This window comes from Apis mellifera, linkage group LG16, assembly GCF_003254395.2.
Source record: "Apis mellifera strain DH4 linkage group LG16, Amel_HAv3.1, whole genome shotgun sequence".
In the NCBI taxonomy this organism is placed as follows: domain Eukaryota; kingdom Metazoa; phylum Arthropoda; class Insecta; order Hymenoptera; family Apidae; genus Apis; species Apis mellifera.
This window is the reverse complement of record NC_037653.1, coordinates 4,890,709-4,909,474: the sequence shown is the minus strand read 5'-3', so window position 1 is coordinate 4,909,474 and position 18,766 is coordinate 4,890,709. Positions and strand designations below refer to the sequence as shown.

General features: G+C 18.7%; 4 protein-coding genes across 17 annotated transcripts; 2 read left to right on the top strand and 2 right to left on the bottom strand.

The window, feature by feature from the left end:
- Positions 1-1,283: 1,283 nt before the first annotated feature.
- On the bottom strand, positions 1,284-6,687 carry LOC412529 (tyrosine-protein phosphatase corkscrew). 3 transcript variants are annotated; one of them, XM_006561366.3, is made up of 12 exons: positions 6,565-6,687; positions 4,833-4,955; positions 4,487-4,681; positions 4,171-4,333; positions 3,945-4,057; positions 3,588-3,856; positions 3,440-3,519; positions 3,177-3,359; positions 2,939-3,115; positions 2,651-2,867; positions 2,374-2,525; positions 1,284-2,264 (listed from the first exon to the last, which is right to left on the bottom strand). In XM_006561366.3, exons 2-12 carry the CDS (start codon positions 4,907-4,909, stop codon positions 2,103-2,105), a joined length of 1,788 nt encoding a protein of 595 aa, XP_006561429.1. In that variant the 5' UTR covers positions 4,910-4,955; positions 6,565-6,687; the 3' UTR covers positions 1,284-2,102. The 3 variants fall into 3 exon arrangements, with proteins under 3 accessions (XP_006561429.1, XP_003249854.1, XP_006561428.1); XM_003249806.4 differs by lacking the exon at positions 6,565-6,687 and adding an exon at positions 5,625-5,875; XM_006561365.3 differs by lacking the exon at positions 6,565-6,687 and adding an exon at positions 5,510-5,649.
- Positions 6,576-9,026, top strand: LOC100578035 (sphingolipid delta(4)-desaturase DES1). Of its 2 annotated transcripts, none has more exons than XM_026445748.1 (7): positions 6,576-6,680; positions 6,767-6,848; positions 7,052-7,228; positions 7,680-7,819; positions 7,936-8,149; positions 8,211-8,422; positions 8,488-9,026. In XM_026445748.1, exons 1-7 carry the CDS (start codon positions 6,648-6,650, stop codon positions 8,626-8,628), a joined length of 999 nt encoding a protein of 332 aa, XP_026301533.1. In that variant the 5' UTR covers positions 6,576-6,647; the 3' UTR covers positions 8,629-9,026. The 2 variants fall into 2 exon arrangements, with proteins under 2 accessions (XP_026301533.1, XP_026301534.1); XM_026445749.1 differs by lacking the exon at positions 6,576-6,680 and having other exon boundaries at positions 6,761-6,848; positions 7,052-7,104; positions 7,187-7,228.
- Positions 9,027-9,730: 704 nt separating this feature from the next.
- Positions 9,731-16,053, top strand: LOC550989 (palmitoyltransferase ZDHHC15B). 11 transcript variants are annotated; one of them, XM_026445723.1, is made up of 10 exons: positions 9,731-10,178; positions 10,463-10,489; positions 10,570-10,664; positions 10,740-10,860; positions 10,931-11,154; positions 11,412-11,541; positions 11,622-11,748; positions 12,571-12,657; positions 13,832-13,962; positions 15,901-16,043. In XM_026445723.1, the coding sequence occupies exons 1-10, from the start codon at positions 10,031-10,033 to the stop codon at positions 15,909-15,911; spliced, it is 1,101 nt and encodes a 366-aa protein (XP_026301508.1). In that variant the 5' UTR covers positions 9,731-10,030; the 3' UTR covers positions 15,912-16,043. The 11 variants fall into 11 exon arrangements, 9 of the variants coding, with proteins under 9 accessions (XP_026301508.1, XP_026301511.1, XP_026301512.1 ...); XM_026445726.1 differs by lacking the exon at positions 13,832-13,962 and adding an exon at positions 15,259-15,337 and having other exon boundaries at positions 15,901-16,024; XM_026445727.1 differs by lacking the exon at positions 13,832-13,962 and adding an exon at positions 13,356-13,415 and having other exon boundaries at positions 15,901-16,019.
- Positions 16,054-17,410: 1,357 nt separating this feature from the next.
- On the bottom strand, positions 17,411-18,701 carry LOC102654610 (putative hydroxypyruvate isomerase). The gene is made up of 5 exons (XM_026445722.1): positions 18,352-18,701; positions 18,143-18,254; positions 17,886-18,058; positions 17,690-17,809; positions 17,411-17,617 (listed from the first exon to the last, which is right to left on the bottom strand). The coding sequence occupies exons 1-5, from the start codon at positions 18,554-18,556 to the stop codon at positions 17,430-17,432; spliced, it is 798 nt and encodes a 265-aa protein (XP_026301507.1). The 5' UTR covers positions 18,557-18,701; the 3' UTR covers positions 17,411-17,429.
- Between the last annotated feature and the right edge of the window lie 65 nt (positions 18,702-18,766).

The window sequence follows — 18,766 nt, the reverse complement described above, 5'->3', positions numbered from 1 at the left end:
TTAATAATAATACAATTAATATAGTTTTTAAATTGTAGAAAAAAAATTTTTAAAATACATTATTTTTTATTCTGAGATAAGATAATTAATTAATAGTGAACATTATTTACATGTATTCATTTAATATTATATAATATCATTATAATCTATTATTAATATCTACTATTATTTATAAAAATTTAAAATTTAAATATAAATTTTTGATATTTTTTATGTAATTATATTATTTATTATATAATTTAAAGTGTACATAAAAACTAAATAAAATTTCTTAAACTTAATATAAATATTTATATAGCATTTTAAATTTCATATAATTTTATTATAATTTTTAATGCTATAATTAATATCATATATTTTAATAACAGATATAGTAATATTTAGAAATAATATAAACTAAGATAATAAATAATAAACTAAGATTAAATAAAATGAAAATTGATAAACAATTTCATTTTTAATATTATATATAAATTTTATATATAAAATTATAAAATATTTATTATTTATACATAAAGTATAAAAATTATTGTATTATTATTATATAAACACAAATATTATGACATTAAAATGATCATATAAATAGAATTCTATTTTTTTAATTAATCTTTTTAAATCTTAAAAAAATTTATAAAATATTATAAAATATAAAAAAAAATTCAAATATATTTTAATAAATTTTCAAATATTGAATTAAATTATTTTGGTTCTGGAATAATGTAATAAAATATGTTTAAAAATATTAAATTTCTGATTTAAATAGTAATTAAATATTAACTATATTTAAATATACTCAAATATATATTTGTTTAACAATACTTTGATATACAAAAACATATAAAATTTATGTATAAAATATAATAAATATTAATAATTATATATATTATATGTTGTAGAATATATAATATATGCATATTATATATTCATATATTTGTATACAATAAATTTAAGTTGCAAAATATAAATTAAAAATAGCAAATTTTTTACTTTTTAATTAATTTTAATTACTTTTTAATTTTAATTAATTTTTAATTAATATAATAAAATTTATCCGTAATAAAAAATTATCAAATTTACGTGTAAATAATTAAAGAAAATTTTAAAAATATAGAAGAGAATAAAAATTTAAATGAATTGAAATATATTTTTAACTTTGATTTTTATATTTTATCATTGTTCTCTTTTTGTCATAAAAGTACATAAAAGTTACATAAAAGTTTTTTACAGTTAAATGTGATAATCTTAATAGCATAATTAAATATAAATATTAAAAATAATAAATGTCAATAATAAAAATTCATATATATTTCTTACTGTGCATGAAACCAAATGTATCACATTTTCGCATATTCTGTCTTGTAACATGATAAAATTTATAAATAATAAATGTTTCTTATTCGCGATCTTTGCAAAGATAAAACGAAAATTCTATAAAAATCAGTCCTAAATATTACTAAATAATTTGTACAAATATATAATCACAATGAAAACAAATATTAATATATTCTGATAATATATATATAATACTACTTCTGAAACCTAGAAAATTATTCAAAACTTCTTTGCATATTCAGAAAAATATTAAAATTTTTAATATTTTTAAAAAAGAAATTAAACATGAAAAATGATACTAAGATAAATCTGTTATCTAATTAGTATGTAATGAAATATATGTAGCGAAATAATATGAAAGCAATTATAAGTTTTAAATACACTTAATGTAACTTATTGAGACTTTGCATTCTAATCTTGTTCTCATTATTTAGTACTGCTATTAAATTGTAAAATAGAACAAATATTTTTCTATAATATTTTGACATGCTTCTCATTACATTTCATCAACAATTTAAATGTAAAGTGATAATATTATAATTTCTACACATTATTTATATTCATATATGTATGTATATAATAAATACATACACTGTATATTGAATTCGTTATGATAACACATATTTTGAAAAATATTTCAAATAACCAATTAATTAAAAAATTTAATTTTTACAAAATACGATAATATCGAAAGCTCAAAACCACATATGGTAAGAGTAACAAAGCCTCTTCTTTGCTTTTGACATTATTTGATGCATTAATAATGTTAATTACTTTGGCCTCAAATTATTGATAGAGTTAGATAATGTAAAATGTGCTGATGTTGAAAGAGTTGTAGTACATGTAGGGATCGAAATTTCACCCATAGTCGTAGTATTTGTTTCACTTTTATAACGAATATTAGTATATTCTCGACCTAAATGAAGAGATTTCTGTAAAAATAATAGTAAATAAAATGTATATTAAAATATAATAAAATTTATATATAAAAATTATTAAAACTAAAATTTGCATAAAGTTAATTATAATAAATATAATTACTTGTTCTGCTTGCATTCGTTGAGATACAGTTTCAATATAATGTAATACAGCCAAATAAACAAACTTATATTGTGCTTCTGTTTGAACCATCCCTGATCTTTGTGAACGTACTCTTTGAATTGTTCTCTGAATATCAATTTCACAATCCAATCCTAGAAATATAATATATATAAAATCTTGAATATATTATCTAAAATAATCATTTAATAATCAAGTAAAAAAGTAATAATTCAATAATCAAGTAAAAAATCAGTTATAAAAATAAAAATATAATTACCATGACGCTTAATTTGGTCAAGAATCATATCAATAACAATAAATGTTCCAGTTCTACCAATTCCAGCACTACAGTGTACAAGAATTGGCCCTATATTTGTTACAACTTGACCACTTGAAGCAAGAGAAGCAGCAATTGATTCTTGTCTTGCATTAACATCGTGAAGAAAATTTAATACACATCCGGGATCAGATGGAACACCATGATCAGGCCATGCCTAAAATATTCATATAATGTAATTGATTTATTTTTTAAAACATAAAAAAATTATAAATAATAATAAGATACTTGAAAATGATAATGATAAATCCGTCTGGAATCTGCAAAACCTAGTCTATTTCCATGTAATAAAAATTCTCGCAATGTATAATCTGCTGTTGAAGTACGGGACAAAGCCCGAACTTTCCATTCACCTCCGTATTCTGTAACTTCACCTTCTTCTGGCCAATATCGAGCACATTTATTCTAAAAAATATAATTTTAAAATGAAATTCTAATTTAGATATAAAATTTATTAATAGCATACTTTTCCTCTTTCCATTTCTTTAGTAGTCATAACTATTACTCGTGTATTTTCTTGATATACCATATGCCAAAAGTCTTGAATTGTATTTGGAAGGCAACCTTGAGTTGCAATATAACATTTATTAAATGAACTTCCATCACTAGAACTATTAATTCCAGTACTTTGTCCATCACCTTCTTCATTCTATAAATATATATGTATAAATAAATTTTAATATTATATACAAATTAATATATTCTATTAAAATATTAAATTAAATTTACCTTAATATAATTAGCATTAATATAATCAGATCCAGGAATATTTGGATCAACATCCTTTAAACGCACTCTTGTATGATCAACTATTGAACAATTATTAAAATTTATGAACAAAAAAAATTAAAATAAAGAAATAAAAAAAAAATCTTACATGGTAAAATATTTTTATATCGATTTTTTGCTCGATTTTCGGGACGTAAACCTTCTTTCCTAGAAAACAGATGACGACATTCCAATTGTTGCAATGATTCAAATTCTTCCCAGAATCCAGCTTTTCCTTTACCACGTCCTGCACCACATTCATTACTACCTGTAGCTCCATTCCACAACCATCCATTTGAACAACCATTTTCTTTATGTAATTGTCTTACTCTACTTTCAATACCACTGGCATTTATTCGAGTAGCATTAAAAGGTTGTCTAGAAAATAATAAATATGTTATGAAATATAAATATAATAAATATCAAATGTATCTTATAAGTTAATAAATTTTTTTATATTCTTTACCGTAAATGAACAACACTTCCACTTGTTTCAACCATTGGATTACGTTTGTAATGTTCTATCAGATCACTTAAACTATCAAATTTATCACCCCCTCCAACATCATATTTATTATCCTGTAATATTCATTATTTCCAATAATAAAATGTAAAAGATTTTATTTTTTATTAAATATGATAATATTAAAAATAATAAACATATGTAGTATAAAAGACAAAATATAATTAACCTGAGATCGTATTATAACATGTGTAACACGATCATCTGTACGAACAGATAATACAAAGTCACCAGGTTTACTCTGGGATTCACGAACCAGAAAAGATCCATTTTTACCTCGCTCCAACATTAAACGTTCTGCTTCTTTAGCTGATAAATGGCCATGGAACCACCTTTACCCATATTTTACTATTAACACATACCATGCTATATGCGTGCATTTGAAATAATAATAACAAAAAAGTATTCCAATACATAACAAACTTTGTTTTAATGTTTATTATATAAAATATTATATATATATTTTATTTTAATCGAACAAATACCTTTCAGTTGTTGGATCAGCACAATTTAGAGGATATTTTAATTCAATAATTTCTCCATTCTTTTCACGTAATTGTCCTCCATTTTCCATATAAAATTGTACAAGTTCTGATAATGTTGCAAATTTTTCACCACCATAAAGATCATAAAAGTCTCCTGTATTTTGTATTTTAATATGTGTCACTTCACCATTACGTCTGAGAATATAAAAATATCAAATATTTTATGTTTATAATATCAAATATAAATATCAAATATTTTAATATTAAATATTTTATTTATATTTTATAATAATTTTTTATATATCATTATAATTATACAAACAAATACCATATGTTATGTATATACCTAACAGATAATGTAAAGTCACCAGGATTAGATGAACTTGGACGTGCCAAAAATGAACTATCATAACCCCGTTCCATTAATAGACGTTCTGCTTCTAAACCCGATATATTCGGATGGAACCATCTAATAAATAAATATAAAAATATATAAATTTCTAGATTCTTCTATAACTTTTTCAAAAATTTTAATAAAAAAACAAACTAGATTTTAAAAACTTCACTTTAAAATATTAATATGTTTAATTTCATTTTGAAAAAATTTAATTTATTCAAATTACTTATTCTTACATTTAAACATAAAAATTGTCACAAATATAATTTGTTAAAATTTACAAGTATAACATAAAATACATTATATATATAACACAAAAGAAAAAAAATTATTATAATAAAATAAAAATTTTTCTTACTTTCATTAAATATAAATTTATTCTATTGATCAATACAATTCTTTATTTAAAAATAATATTAACATGAATGAATTGTAAATATTATACTATTAAATTTGTTATATATAATTATTTAAAAACTTTCTTTTATCAAAACATGCAATATAAAGTAACTGTATAAAGTAGAAATATATATGATCAATACATATATAAAGTGAAATTATTTTACATCCATTTTTGGACATGAAGAATTCCACTTCTTGAATTGATTTAAATGCGCATACTTTACCTCTGAGTCTATTTGACTAATCCACGGTTAACACCAATAAATAAGTAGGCTTGTTCACAGATTGTCCGTGAATTGTGTTAATTACATATTTTTTTTATATAAAAACGTGCCTCACCTGCGAGATGCCATGTTGTGATTCCAACTATGACCAGCTAGTTATTAATAATTCATAATGTTTCATCGATGTTTGCACTTATAATATGCAATTATAATTACATTCAATTTAATGCTAACTATACATCGCCATAATCTTTGACATATTCACTTCACACAAAAACAAAAAAAATGAAAAACTCTAAAAGATTTTGTCATCGATCTGCAGTGCTTAGAATGGAGACTAAACTAAATAGAGTGACAAAATTTAATATCGATTTCAAAAAATTATGTTGCAAATGAATAACTTCATTTTTACTTATAATAAATATTAAATCGTTTATTAAAATTATATTATAATTGCAAATTAAGAAATTAAATCAATTTACAATTCCCCAGAATAACATATGTTATTAAATTAGTTTATAAAAAATCAATATATATAAAACCAATAACAATATCTTTAATTTAAATATTAATAAATAAAATATATAAATGTTTTTTTTATATATTTGTAAAAAAATTCTATATTTTAATGGTTTAAGAATATAAGAACTATATATATATATTTATAACGTATAATACTTTTTTTTAGTTTATATTAATTTTAACTTTTTACTATTTATTTCAATATTTTCAATATTGCAAAATTAATATTAGTAAAATAAATTTTATTTTATAACTAACTAAAAGAATATATATTTTTCACATATTATCTATTTTAATTAGAAATATATGGTAAAATTATTGATTTAAAAAAAAAGATAAATAAAATAATTTAAAATAAGACAAAAAACAAATTTATAATCAAATAAGATAAGAATTATATTAAAACAAATAATTATTTGTGTTTTATATTTTTTGTTTAATATTAAGAAATAATAATATAATTTTATTAGAAGACGTCTTGTTATTGTGAACACTATAAAATAGGTTTATTGTTAATAAATCATTTCACTTACACGTTGATTTTCTTACTTATGATAGATTGCGCTGTAATCAGAACTTAAATGATTAATACAGTTGATTGTCGATAACGCCGGCTATGAAAAGCCGTACATTTTGTATATTTCTTGAAGTATACATTTAAATCTCATATGTTGATTGAGTAAAAATTATTAATAATCTAATTGGTAAAAGTAATTAAAGTTTTTTTATTTGAAGATGGGTCAACACGTTTCAAGAAATGATTTCGAGTGGGTTTATACAGAAGAACCACATGCTTCCCGACGTAAAATAATTTTAGGTATGAATATAAAATGATATAAAATGATAAATATTTTAAATTTAATTTGAAAATAAAAATATTCGATTAATTAACGATTATATTGAATAAAATTAATAAATATTAGAGTTTAAGAATTCAGATATAATTACAAATTTATATATATTTATCTAAAATTTATTTTAATAATTTTATAATATTAAAAAATTTTGCTTCTTTTTCAGAAAAATATCCACAAATAAAAAAGTTATTTGGATATGATCCATACTTTAAATGGGTAGTAACAGGAATGGTTTTAATTCAATTCATCTCTATGTTCTTTATAAAAGATTTAAGTTATCCAATGCTGTTTTTTTTAGCATATTGTTTTGGAGGTGTAATTAATCATTCTCTTATGTTAGGTATGTAAAAAATATTTTTTAATCATCTGTATTAATTTATATGAAATATTAAATATCTATTATAATACAATACAATAATTATTATAAAAGATAACCTTAGATTATTTTATATCAGTTTTATCTGTATTAATTTATATGAAATATTAAATATCTATTATAATACAATACAATTATTATAAAAGATAACCTTAGATTATTTTATATCAGTTTTCATCAAAAATTTCATGATTATAATGTTATTTCAAGAGTAATGATTCATTAAATCTTATCTAACAGATTATATTTGTTATAATATATAGATTAATGAGTTTTCTTATTTCTATAAATATATAATATACTTATATATTTCATTTTTTAACATTTTACTTATGATGATTATATTTATTATATTATTTAATTTTATTATATATATTATATTATTATATATATTTTTCTATCATTCTGTTTTTAGCAATACATGAAATAGCACATAATTTTGCTTTTGGACATGGTAGACCTAAAGCTAATAGATTATTTGGATATTTTGCTAATTTACCTATAGGTATACCAGTATCTGTTAGTTTTAAAAAATATCATCTTATACATCATCGTGTAAGTACAAATAAAATAATATTTTAAATAAATATAGATATATTTAATTTATTTTATTCTATTATTATATATTTATTATATTTATATTTATATTTGTTTTAAAAAATAAATTACAGTATCAAGGTGATGAAAAATTAGATACAGATTTACCAACATTATTAGAAGCAAAATTATTTTGCACTACATTTGGAAAATTTTGTTGGTTATGTCTACAACCATTTTTTTATGCATTTAGACCTCTTATTGTTTATCCAATGTCACCTACATTAATGGAATATATAAATTTTATAATACAATTTACTTTTGATGGATTGATATGGTATTTTTTAGGTAAATATTAATAATAATATTATCATATTATATTATATTATGTGAATATATTTTATTATAGGTGGAAAAGTTTTAGTTTATTTACTTTCTGGATCAGCAATGGCAATGGGTTTGCATCCTGTAGCTGGACATTTTATATCAGAACATTATATGTATAGAAAAGGTTTTGAAACATATAGTTATTATGGTCCATTAAATTGGATTACATTTAATGTTGGATATCATAATGAACATCATGATTTTCCTGCTGTTCCTGGTTCAAGACTACCAGAAGTAATTTAAAAAAATTAATAACAAGAATTATTTACATCATTTTAAAAATATTTTATCTTTTATAGGTAAAACGAATAGCTTCTGAATTTTATGATAATTTACCACAACACAATTCTTGGGTTTCTGTTTTATATGATTTTGTTATGGATCCTGATATAGGTCCATATGCAAGGATAAAGCGAAAACATAAAGGACTTGCTTCATAAAATTGAAACGTTTTTAAAATTTTTAATAAATAATTTTGAAATTAGCATCTGAAACTTAATATTGCATGCACATTAAAAGAAAAAATATTATTATTAATTTATTATTATATATATTCAGTATTAGAAAAAAATGCATACATTCTATGCAATAGTAAGATATTTTGGAAAGATTATTAATAATCGGGTATTATTATATAAATTATTAACATTTTTTAGTTTTGGTATACTTAATGAGAATATTTATAAAATTATATAAAAAAGTGAAAGATGCTAAATTAACTATTTTTTATTTCATAGTGTTTGTAAATAATTGTAATAAAATGTAATAAAGAATACTGAGTTTCTATATGTATAATGATAAGTGCTATAAATATAAATAAAATTTCATAATTTTGTAATCTAGTCATAATAAAATAAGTTTTTTCTTATAAACAATAATGCTTTATTTGTATAAAAATGTAATAAAAAAGATTATCATAAGATAGATTAAGAATTCTTACATTAAAATTTTATATATAATAAATATTAATTAATATTAATTATTATTTTATTATATTATTTATTATTATTATTATTTATTTATTATTAATTAAAGCTTTTTAATCATATTTTTTTTTTAATGATAATTGTCTTAACTGATTTTAGAATTCTTTAAAATTATTCAATAATATTTTGAAATTGAATCCAATTTTCAATTTACCAACTTTATCTATCTTAAAATTCCTATTCAATATTAATAGCAATTCACATCTATTTTTCTATAAAATATAAAATATATTTTTATTTATATAAATATATTTTTTAATATATTGATTATATATAATACATGATAAAAATTTATATAGTTTTAAAAATTTAAAATATTTTGTTTTATATTAATAATAAAAACTATAATATCAATTTTATCATATAATTAATATTTATTAAAAATATATTAATCAAGATTATTCATATATATTAATATATTTTTAAATTAATAAATTTTTTTAAAACATCATAAATTGATGAGAATTAATAAAATTATATTTTGTAAGAAATTTATTACAATAAAATTATAAAATATAAATTTGTTTAAAAAAATCATATAATTTGTTAAAACAAAGATGCCTGCCTGTATCTGTTTTATCTAGAAATGGTATGAATAATAAAAGTAAAATACTATTTCTGATTAAAAAAATAATTTATATTTTGTATATCTTAATAAATATTGATATTTTAAATGTTAATAGCAAAAGAGAAGTAATAAAAAGGAAATAATTTTCTATAATTTATTGAAATATGATTTCATGTAATAAAGATATTCTCGATTGCGTGTGTACGCTTTATGTAAAGTGTCTGCAATGGTGCATCGGTTTGATAATGGTAAAAATAATGTTTACATGAATGATTTAATTAGGCACACATGTATATTTATAATACAGTGAATAGAATGGGAAAACAAAACGGATCTTGTTGGTGGTTTGTGAAAGCCGTAAAATGGATACCAGTTATTTTCATTTTGACAATTGTCTTATGGTCCTATTATGCTTATGTAGTGCAGTTATGTTTTTGTAAGTATTTACATTCATTCGATTTTTAATAATAAATATTTTATAACGAAAATGAAATTTAAATCATATTTACATTTTTATACATATATATATATATATAAATATATAAAAAAATATATAAATTTATATATTATATAAATATATATATATTTAAATAATATATATATTATATAAATATATATATATATATATATATATATTTAAATAATATATATATAATAAATTTGTATTTTAATAAGTTTTTATCTTAATTATGTCTAGTAATTTGCTTTTTTTTATTTTAGATACTGTAGATAATTATGTTCAAAAAGGTTTGTATAATTATTAGTAGAATATTCTCTTAATAAAAATAATAATTTTATTAATAATTTACTAATTTTGTTTTTAACAGCTTTTTATTTATTTTTTTATCATATCCTGTTTCTATTATTTTTATGGTCTTATTGGCAGACTGTATTTACAGATTTAATAGAAGTACCATACAAGGTAAAATTTAATTTATATAATTAGTACAATATAAGTATAATATATAAAATATTCATAAAATAATTTTTTGTGTAGTTTAAAATTCCAGATGTAGAAATGGAAAAATTTCAACAAGCTGAAACGGAAGAAGCACAAAGACAAATCTTAGAGAGATTTGCACAAGGTCTTCCAGTCACAAATCGCACTATAAAAGGAGGTATATTATAAATATTGTTTCTTATTGTTTATGTCAGAGATATGTATTGTATATAATATATTTTTTCTAGTAATTCGTTTTTGTGAGAAATGTCAATTAATTAAACCAGATCGAGCACATCATTGTAGTGTATGTAGTACATGTGTTTTAAAAATGGATCATCATTGTCCATGGGTGAATAACTGTATAGGATTTCACAATTATAAATTCTTCATGTTGTTTTTGGCATATGCTCTTCTTTATTGTATATTTATTACTGCTACATCTTTACAATATCTTATACGTTTTTGGAAAGTAAGTATAATCTTTTTAAATATTTTAAAAATTACTTATTACATATAATAAATTAACAATATTATATATATAAATTACTATAATAAATAAATAAATATAATAAAAATAATAAAAATATTTATTTTTTTTATTTTATTTTAAATATTATATTTTAAATATTAATGAAATTTTTATATATAATCTTAATATATATTAAAATTAAATAATATATTGTTTGTTATTTTATATATTTTATAATATAATTATTTATTTTACAGGGGGAATTAGATGGAATGGGTAGATTTCATCTACTTTTCTTATTCTTTGTTGCATTGATGTTTGCAGTTAGTTTAAATTCTCTTTTTTTTTATCATTGCTATCTTGTTTTACATAATAGGTCTACATTAGGTAATTAAAAACATGTTACTTAAAAATTATTCCATATTTTATAAAACAATGTATACTATATTTTATGTATTCATTTGTAGAGGCATTTACACCACCTATGTTCCGTACAGGAAAGGATAAAGATGGTTTTAGTCTTGGAAAGTATAATAATTTCCAAGAAGTATTTGGTGATAATCCTAAACTATGGTTCCTTCCTATTTTTACTAGGTAAGTTTAATAGTATTTAATAATTCATATTTTTGTAATGTAGTATTTTTATTTTGATAGTATATAATAATAATAATAAAACTGCGAACCACGTGCACAATATATAATTCTAATTATTAGTAAAATTATTGAAATTATGTAATAATTATAATTTTATATTATGAAAACAGTACATGTATACTAATCTGTAAATACACATAATGTACTTATTTGTAAGTATACATGTGTATATGTATATATGTATATACATTATGATATTATAAATTGATGAATATTAATATCATATTAGAAAATTTAATTTTTTCTATAAATAAATTTAATTATTTAGAAAAAAATATATAGAATTATAAGAAATATTTAGAATTATTATAAAAAATTTCTATCTTCAGCTTTATCTATTATATTTTAAGTTCTTCATTAAGTAAACATAGTAGTATAGTTTCATAAAAAACTAAATTATTATATCTCAGATAAAAGTGAAGAAAATGGTAAAAAATATAAAATATATATTTAATAAATTATATAAACTGCCTTAAAAATCAAAATTATATAAAAATATACAAAATTATATATAAAAATTAATTTTTCATTGCATTTAACATATAAATAATATTAAAAAAATATCAACACATATTCTAATATTTATTAATTATACAAATTATATAATAAATATTTATTAATAATACATATTAAATTTTATTACTATTTATTCTTTTAACATAAATATCTCAATTTTATTAATTCATATTTTTCATAAATAAGTACAATTGTAAATAATAGCATTACGGTTAAAACGCGATGGATCCGTTGAATGTGTTTTAGTCTTGGAAATGGTGTCACCTATCCAGTACGTGCGCAACATCAAGGCACATCGAATACTTATGACTCCATGGGAAGTACCCGAAACAGGTCAGCATTATAGAAATTTATAGTGCCAATGTAATAGTTATATATAAATTTTACTATGGAACTCCTTAATGTTGATTAAAAGGCAGTTGATATTAAAATAAATAACATATTGTTACATTTAAAAAATGTCTAAATATTTTTTAAAACAAACAAATTAAAACATTTTCTTCATATTTTTTAATAATAGATTCATGCATTTATTTTTTTTTTTAGAAAACCATTTTCTTTCATTTATTATTTATTTGATATAGAGTTCCAGAGTAACAAAGTTACACACATATACACACATATACATGCGATGTGTGTGTATATACATACATATATATTTGCTTTATGAATGCATGCAACTATTTATTTTATTTGTGCTTTTATTCTATTATAAAAGCCAATGTCATATTTACAAATGTGATTGAATTATTAACATTGAAAGTAATATAATATTAATGAAATTATAATTTTAATATTATAGCTATATGTTTCTAATACTTTTTATTAACTGTTAATTTATGAGATGTGTGTTTTGTGATTTGTTGAAACGTGTTTTGCAAAAATTATGAATTCTAATTAATACAATATTAACTTTTTATGATACATCAAAAAATATAATTTTTATCATTATATTTATGAATATTGTTTTATTTTTTTGTAATAAAATGATAACAATTGTATTAAAATTTATAATATTTATATGCCTACAGTGAGATCAAATTTGCATCTTGAATTTAATCTGAAGATAATTGAAATGGACTTTAAAATAGGTATTATTTTTATTTTGAATGCATATTATTTGTAGATGCATTATATTGTATGCTAATAAAAATTATTGTTATTTAATTTTCTTATTATTATAAAAGATATTGTGCATCTGGTTCTTGCAGATTGATATTTATTTGATTAGAAGTAGTGTAACTATATTACTTTTATTTTATATTTTTTTATATTACAAATAATAAAAAAATAAATATAAATTAAAATAATAAATTAAAAGCAAACATAAAAGAAAAAGAATGAAAAATATATTGAAAATTAAAATTTATATAAAATTTTAAAATATTTCATTTCACAATCAATCAATACCTTTTATAATTTTTATATTTGTTAAAAATTAATAGATACGCTACTTCTAAAAATAATATAGGATTACATGAAGTAGAAGGTAGAGTGTGGGTTACAGTTTTGGCGATGGGATAAACTTTCCTGAACGGCTGTGCAATGAAGATACACATACTTTGTTGGGACATACTACCCAACAATGGGGTGATGAGACTGAACTTGATTCTCCACCTCCTTATGGGTCACAATCAGGTATTGTGTAGCCTGTGAATCCCTATTTTGAGACAGTGCATTAGTTTATATACATTGTCCAAATAAATATTTTTAGTACAAAACTCATATTAGTCAGAAGTATTCTGCAAATCTCATCTAAATAACTTTTTATATTATTATCAGATCATATTTTTGATTTTTTTTTTATAAATAAGAAATAATAATAAGTTAATATCATTGTCTTATGAAAAAAAAAGATACAGCATTAAGGGTATTAATTGTATTTATTGTAAACTCTTTATTTTTATCAAAATATTATTATAAAGAAATAAATAGTTTAAAAAAATTATAAAAAATTTTAAAATTTAATTTTTTTTTTTCATTAGTATCAAACTATCATAAAAATATCATTAATAAAGAGTTTACTAGGAGCTTGTATTATATAAAAAAATATAGAAATTAAATTATATAGAAAAACAAATATGGAAAATATTACAAATTTTTATAATGACTAGTACAAATATATAATTTGTACAATAAGTAAAAGAAGAAATTATGACTAAAAAGATAATAAAAATTATATAAATTGTTATATGATTATATTAATTTCATGTTATTATATTTATTATTTAAGCATTTATTAACATATAAGATATAAGATATTATTAATGAAAAATGTACGTATATAAATTTCACTGTCTATTATTAATCAAAAATGTTGTAAGAAAAAACAGCAAAATAAATTGATAAAGTTGAAATGAAATTTCAATATATTAATCTATAAAAATATTTTTATATTTAATTTCAACTTGAATATTTTTTAATTTTTATTTTTTCATTTTAACATTGATTAATGTATATGAATGCATAATTATTTTATGTATATCCTATTACATATAATTAATTTATAAAAATTTATTATATAATATAAATAATTTATGAATTATATATATATTAAATTTTTATATATAAATTTTAAAAGTTTTATTTTTATATTGTAATTATATGTTATTTTATTATATTATGTATACATGTATTTTACATTATATATATGTATTTTTATAAACTATACTAACTTTGCTTGCTTATTGTAGCTTATTAAATAATACATTAATTTTTTTTAAATGCATGTTGTCATTAATGTACTATATACGTTATATAATTAATATATGTACATATTTTAAAATGAAATTATAATTTTTTGCTCAAATTTAAACATAATAATCTAATTTAATAAAAATTTAATTTTATTAATCATATGCATATTCTTTATTGATTTATATATATATGGTATTGATATAATTATTCATACTGATATATATGTATTTAATATAGTGAATGTCAAGTCCTTGACTACAGGTCTATCACAGATTCACTTTGATAGAAGAAACTAATGGTTTTGGCATTTAATTGGGTAATATTAAATTGTTTAATCGAAAGTATATTCAAATTTAATTTTTCATATTGATAAATGTTTATCCAATAAAACGAAATATAAATGTTTGAAAATTTACTATATAAAATAAAAAATATATCATTTTTATTAAATAATAATTTTTAAAAAAGTTTTATATTTTAATACTTACATTTTTATTATAATTGAATTTAACTAATTTAATAAATAATACCTAATATTATTTTTTAAATAAATTGTATTAAAAAATGTAAATTATTTATTTAAAATTAATATATAGCCAAATTGAGTTTTGTATTATTGCATGTTTAAGATCTTTTATTTAAAAATTATAAATATTATAAATATTAATGCTTATTTTAGTGAAAATGCAATATTATTTTAGTGAAAATTTGAAATATTAATAATTTTTTGATGGTATTATGTATTACAGTTTTTGACATTAACATTGTATTTTTATAATCTTATAATTGCTGATATAATTTAATTGTAAAATAACTTTTTTAAATTAATCTGTATATATATGATTATTATATATTAAATATTTTTTAAATATTTTACAGCACTACTGTGATAGGCCATATAATGGATGCCAATCAACCATTGGTGAATACAACTGAAATTGTTTGAAATAACTTTTAAAATTTATTTATTTTTATTATAACAAATTTTTTTTGCTAAATAATAGAATTTGATTTAAAAATTTTTATATAAATCCTTTGCACTTGCTATTTTTTTTTTCTTTTAATTAAAACTTATCTTTAAAAAACTTATCTTTAAAAAAAATTTAAACATATTTTGATGATTTTTTACTTGCAAATTAAATATTTTTTAATAATTTTTTCTAATTGTAAATATATTTATATTAGTTATTTCTTAATTCTTTTATTATAATAATTTGATATACAAATGTAAAGGATTAATATTTAGGTTATATTTAATATCGTATATTATTTCATAATTCTTATATATAGAACTTTTATAATTCTCTTACACATATTATAAAAATTAATAACAGAAACTAGAATAATATAATCTTAAAAAAATTTTCAAAATTTTAGATATATATATGCAATATTATTATTATTATTGATATATACAGTTATTATTGAGTATATATGTAATTATAATTATAATTTATAATACCAAATTTTATAGTTATTAAGTTAATAATTCTATTAGGATATAAAAAATAGAGAAATAATTTGATGAGATCTACATATTTATAATTAAAATATTGTTATTAATTATAAATAATGATTTTATAAAGAAAATATGAATTAAAGATACTACAAAGTAATAAAATTATTATTGTTATTAAATAAGAATATTTAAGAATATTTTAATATTTTAATATAATTGCCAAAAAATAAAATATTAAAACAATTTTATCTATATTTGGTATATACAGAATATCAAATGTATAGAATATATCAAATATAGATAAAATTGTTTTAATATTTTATTTCCATTTATATATATGTTAAAGATATTATCAAAAACTAATATAATAATTTACTTTAAATATCATGTATTTAAAAATATTTTTTATAATCAGCAAAATTATGTATGTTTTCTAAAAAAAAGTCTTATTTTTATATTTTTTATATTGTACTTCATTTTTTTTATTAAACTTCAATGTATTATTTAAGAATAACTGTGTCAACACTGATTAAATTGATTTAAATATTTTTGTTTAAATTTATTAAATAATAATTAAATATTAAATAATTAATATTTTTAATAAAAAGTTAATATCTAATAATATATAATATTAAAAAGGATGATTATATTCAATTTAATTATAAATAGTAATTATAAAAAAATATTAATATATAAAGAAATTTAAAAAATTTTTTTTTAACACATTTATTTACTTTTAAATTTTTTATGTATATATATACATATATATATATAAAGTAAATTTAAATTATTTATAATATTATAATATTAAATTTAAATTAATATTATGGGAAACATAAATTGTAATATAAAATATATGTAATTATTATGAAAAATAGATATTTATCATTTCCATATACATATAATAATAAAAAATAAAAGTTTTCAATATATATTTTTAAAGCGTATATTATAATTTATAACCATATTTTTGTATCCAATTTAATCCATTTATTGAAGATGACATTGGATGATATTCTAAACCAATATAATCATTATATCCTTCTGTTTCTAGAAGTGAAAGAACATATTTATAATCTATTTCTCCAGAAGTATCAGGTTCATGTCTATCTGGTACTTGAGCAATTTGTATATGACCTATAAATTAAAAGAAATATATATTTTATTTCATATATTTATATATGAAATAATTTCATATAAATTATATACCTATATATGGTAAAAGTTCCTTGATGTTTTTTGTAATATTGCCACAAATATGTTGTAAATGGAAAATATCAAGTTGTAGTTTTAAATTTGATTTATTTATCTTTTTTATCACATCTAAGCCTAAATAAAAAATAACATATGATAAAAATGATAATTTTATATTAAAATAAAAATATATTTTGCATTAGATGATTACCCTTTTGAAAACTATTCATATAATAATTTGGCACAGTAATATTATTAATAGGTTCTATAAGTGCAATTATTCCTTCTTTTTCAAATTTCTCTACTGCATATAAAAGATTCTTTATATAAGTATCATCATTAATAGTTGTTATTTGATTTACTTTGCCTGACATTACATGAATTCTAAAAAAAATAGTGCAAAAAATAAATTGAAACATTGATTTTTAGAAAAATATTCATTAATTTATCAAATTAAATTCCTTTTACCGTTTACAATTTAAAGCATTTGCATATTCTATTGTTAAATCAATACTTTTTTTGAAGTTTTCTTCTTCTCCAGGTATTGCTGCAAATCCTAATTCTCCTTTAGAAATATCACCTATTTCCAAAATTATATTGTAATAATTATTATAATTATTATTAAATTAATCATTATTTATATAATATTTTATACAAATTATAATTTTTAAATTAACCTGTAAACACATTTATAAGAACTTGTTCAATATCTGCATTTTTTTTGGCTTTTGATACATCTTCAATAGAAAAACCAAAAGGAAATCCACTTTCTACTGCTTTAAAACCAGCTTCTTTTGCCAATTTATATCTATCAATGATAGATGGTGCCTCAATAAACATAAAAGATAAATTGGAAGCAAATTTTAAATTGATACTGTTCATTTTTCTTTTACAAATAAATATTCCACTATAATTATTGATATAAAAAGCACTTACAATATTTGTAATATTATGTAACTTTACTTATCTTTACATGAAGAAACAAATATGATACACAGCACCCAGCACAGTCAAGATTTTATCTATAATGTTTTTTTATTATCAAGATATAGTTCATATGTATTTAACCTTTATTTAAATTTAATTATAAAT

What these genes read in the sequence shown, in the direction of transcription:
- LOC412529 (XM_003249806.4), bottom strand. An exon ending in GACTTTACATTATCTGTTAG is followed by an intron (nt 4,682 to 4,832) that starts GTATATACATAA and finishes TTATATTCTCAG; the next exon opens with ACGTAATGGTGAAGTGACAC. An exon ending in ATGTTATAATACGATCTCAG is followed by an intron (nt 4,058 to 4,170) that starts GTTAATTATATT and finishes TGAATATTACAG; the next exon opens with GATAATAAATATGATGTTGG.
- LOC100578035 (XM_026445748.1), top strand. Translation starts at nt 6,648, where the DNA reads ATGAAAAGCCGTACATTTTGTATATTTCTTGAA. An exon ending in CCGACGTAAAATAATTTTAG is followed by an intron (nt 6,849 to 7,051) that starts GTATGAATATAA and finishes CTTCTTTTTCAG; the next exon opens with AAAAATATCCACAAATAAAA. An exon ending in CTGGTTCAAGACTACCAGAA is followed by an intron (nt 8,423 to 8,487) that starts GTAATTTAAAAA and finishes TATCTTTTATAG; the next exon opens with GTAAAACGAATAGCTTCTGA.
- LOC550989 (XM_026445723.1), top strand. Translation starts at nt 10,031, where the DNA reads ATGTATATTTATAATACAGTGAATAGAATGGGAAAACAAAACGGATCT. An exon ending in TGTAGTGCAGTTATGTTTTT is followed by an intron (nt 10,179 to 10,462) that starts GTAAGTATTTAC and finishes TTTTTATTTTAG; the next exon opens with ATACTGTAGATAATTATGTT. An exon ending in TAATAGAAGTACCATACAAG is followed by an intron (nt 10,665 to 10,739) that starts GTAAAATTTAAT and finishes TTTTTTGTGTAG; the next exon opens with TTTAAAATTCCAGATGTAGA.
- LOC102654610 (XM_026445722.1), bottom strand. Translation starts at nt 18,556, where the DNA reads ATGAACAGTATCAATTTAAAATTTGCTTCCAATTTATCTTTTATGTTT. An exon ending in TCTTATAAATGTGTTTACAG is followed by an intron (nt 18,255 to 18,351) that starts GTTAATTTAAAA and finishes TTTTGGAAATAG; the next exon opens with GTGATATTTCTAAAGGAGAA. An exon ending in GGAACTTTTACCATATATAG is followed by an intron (nt 17,618 to 17,689) that starts GTATATAATTTA and finishes TTTAATTTATAG; the next exon opens with GTCATATACAAATTGCTCAA.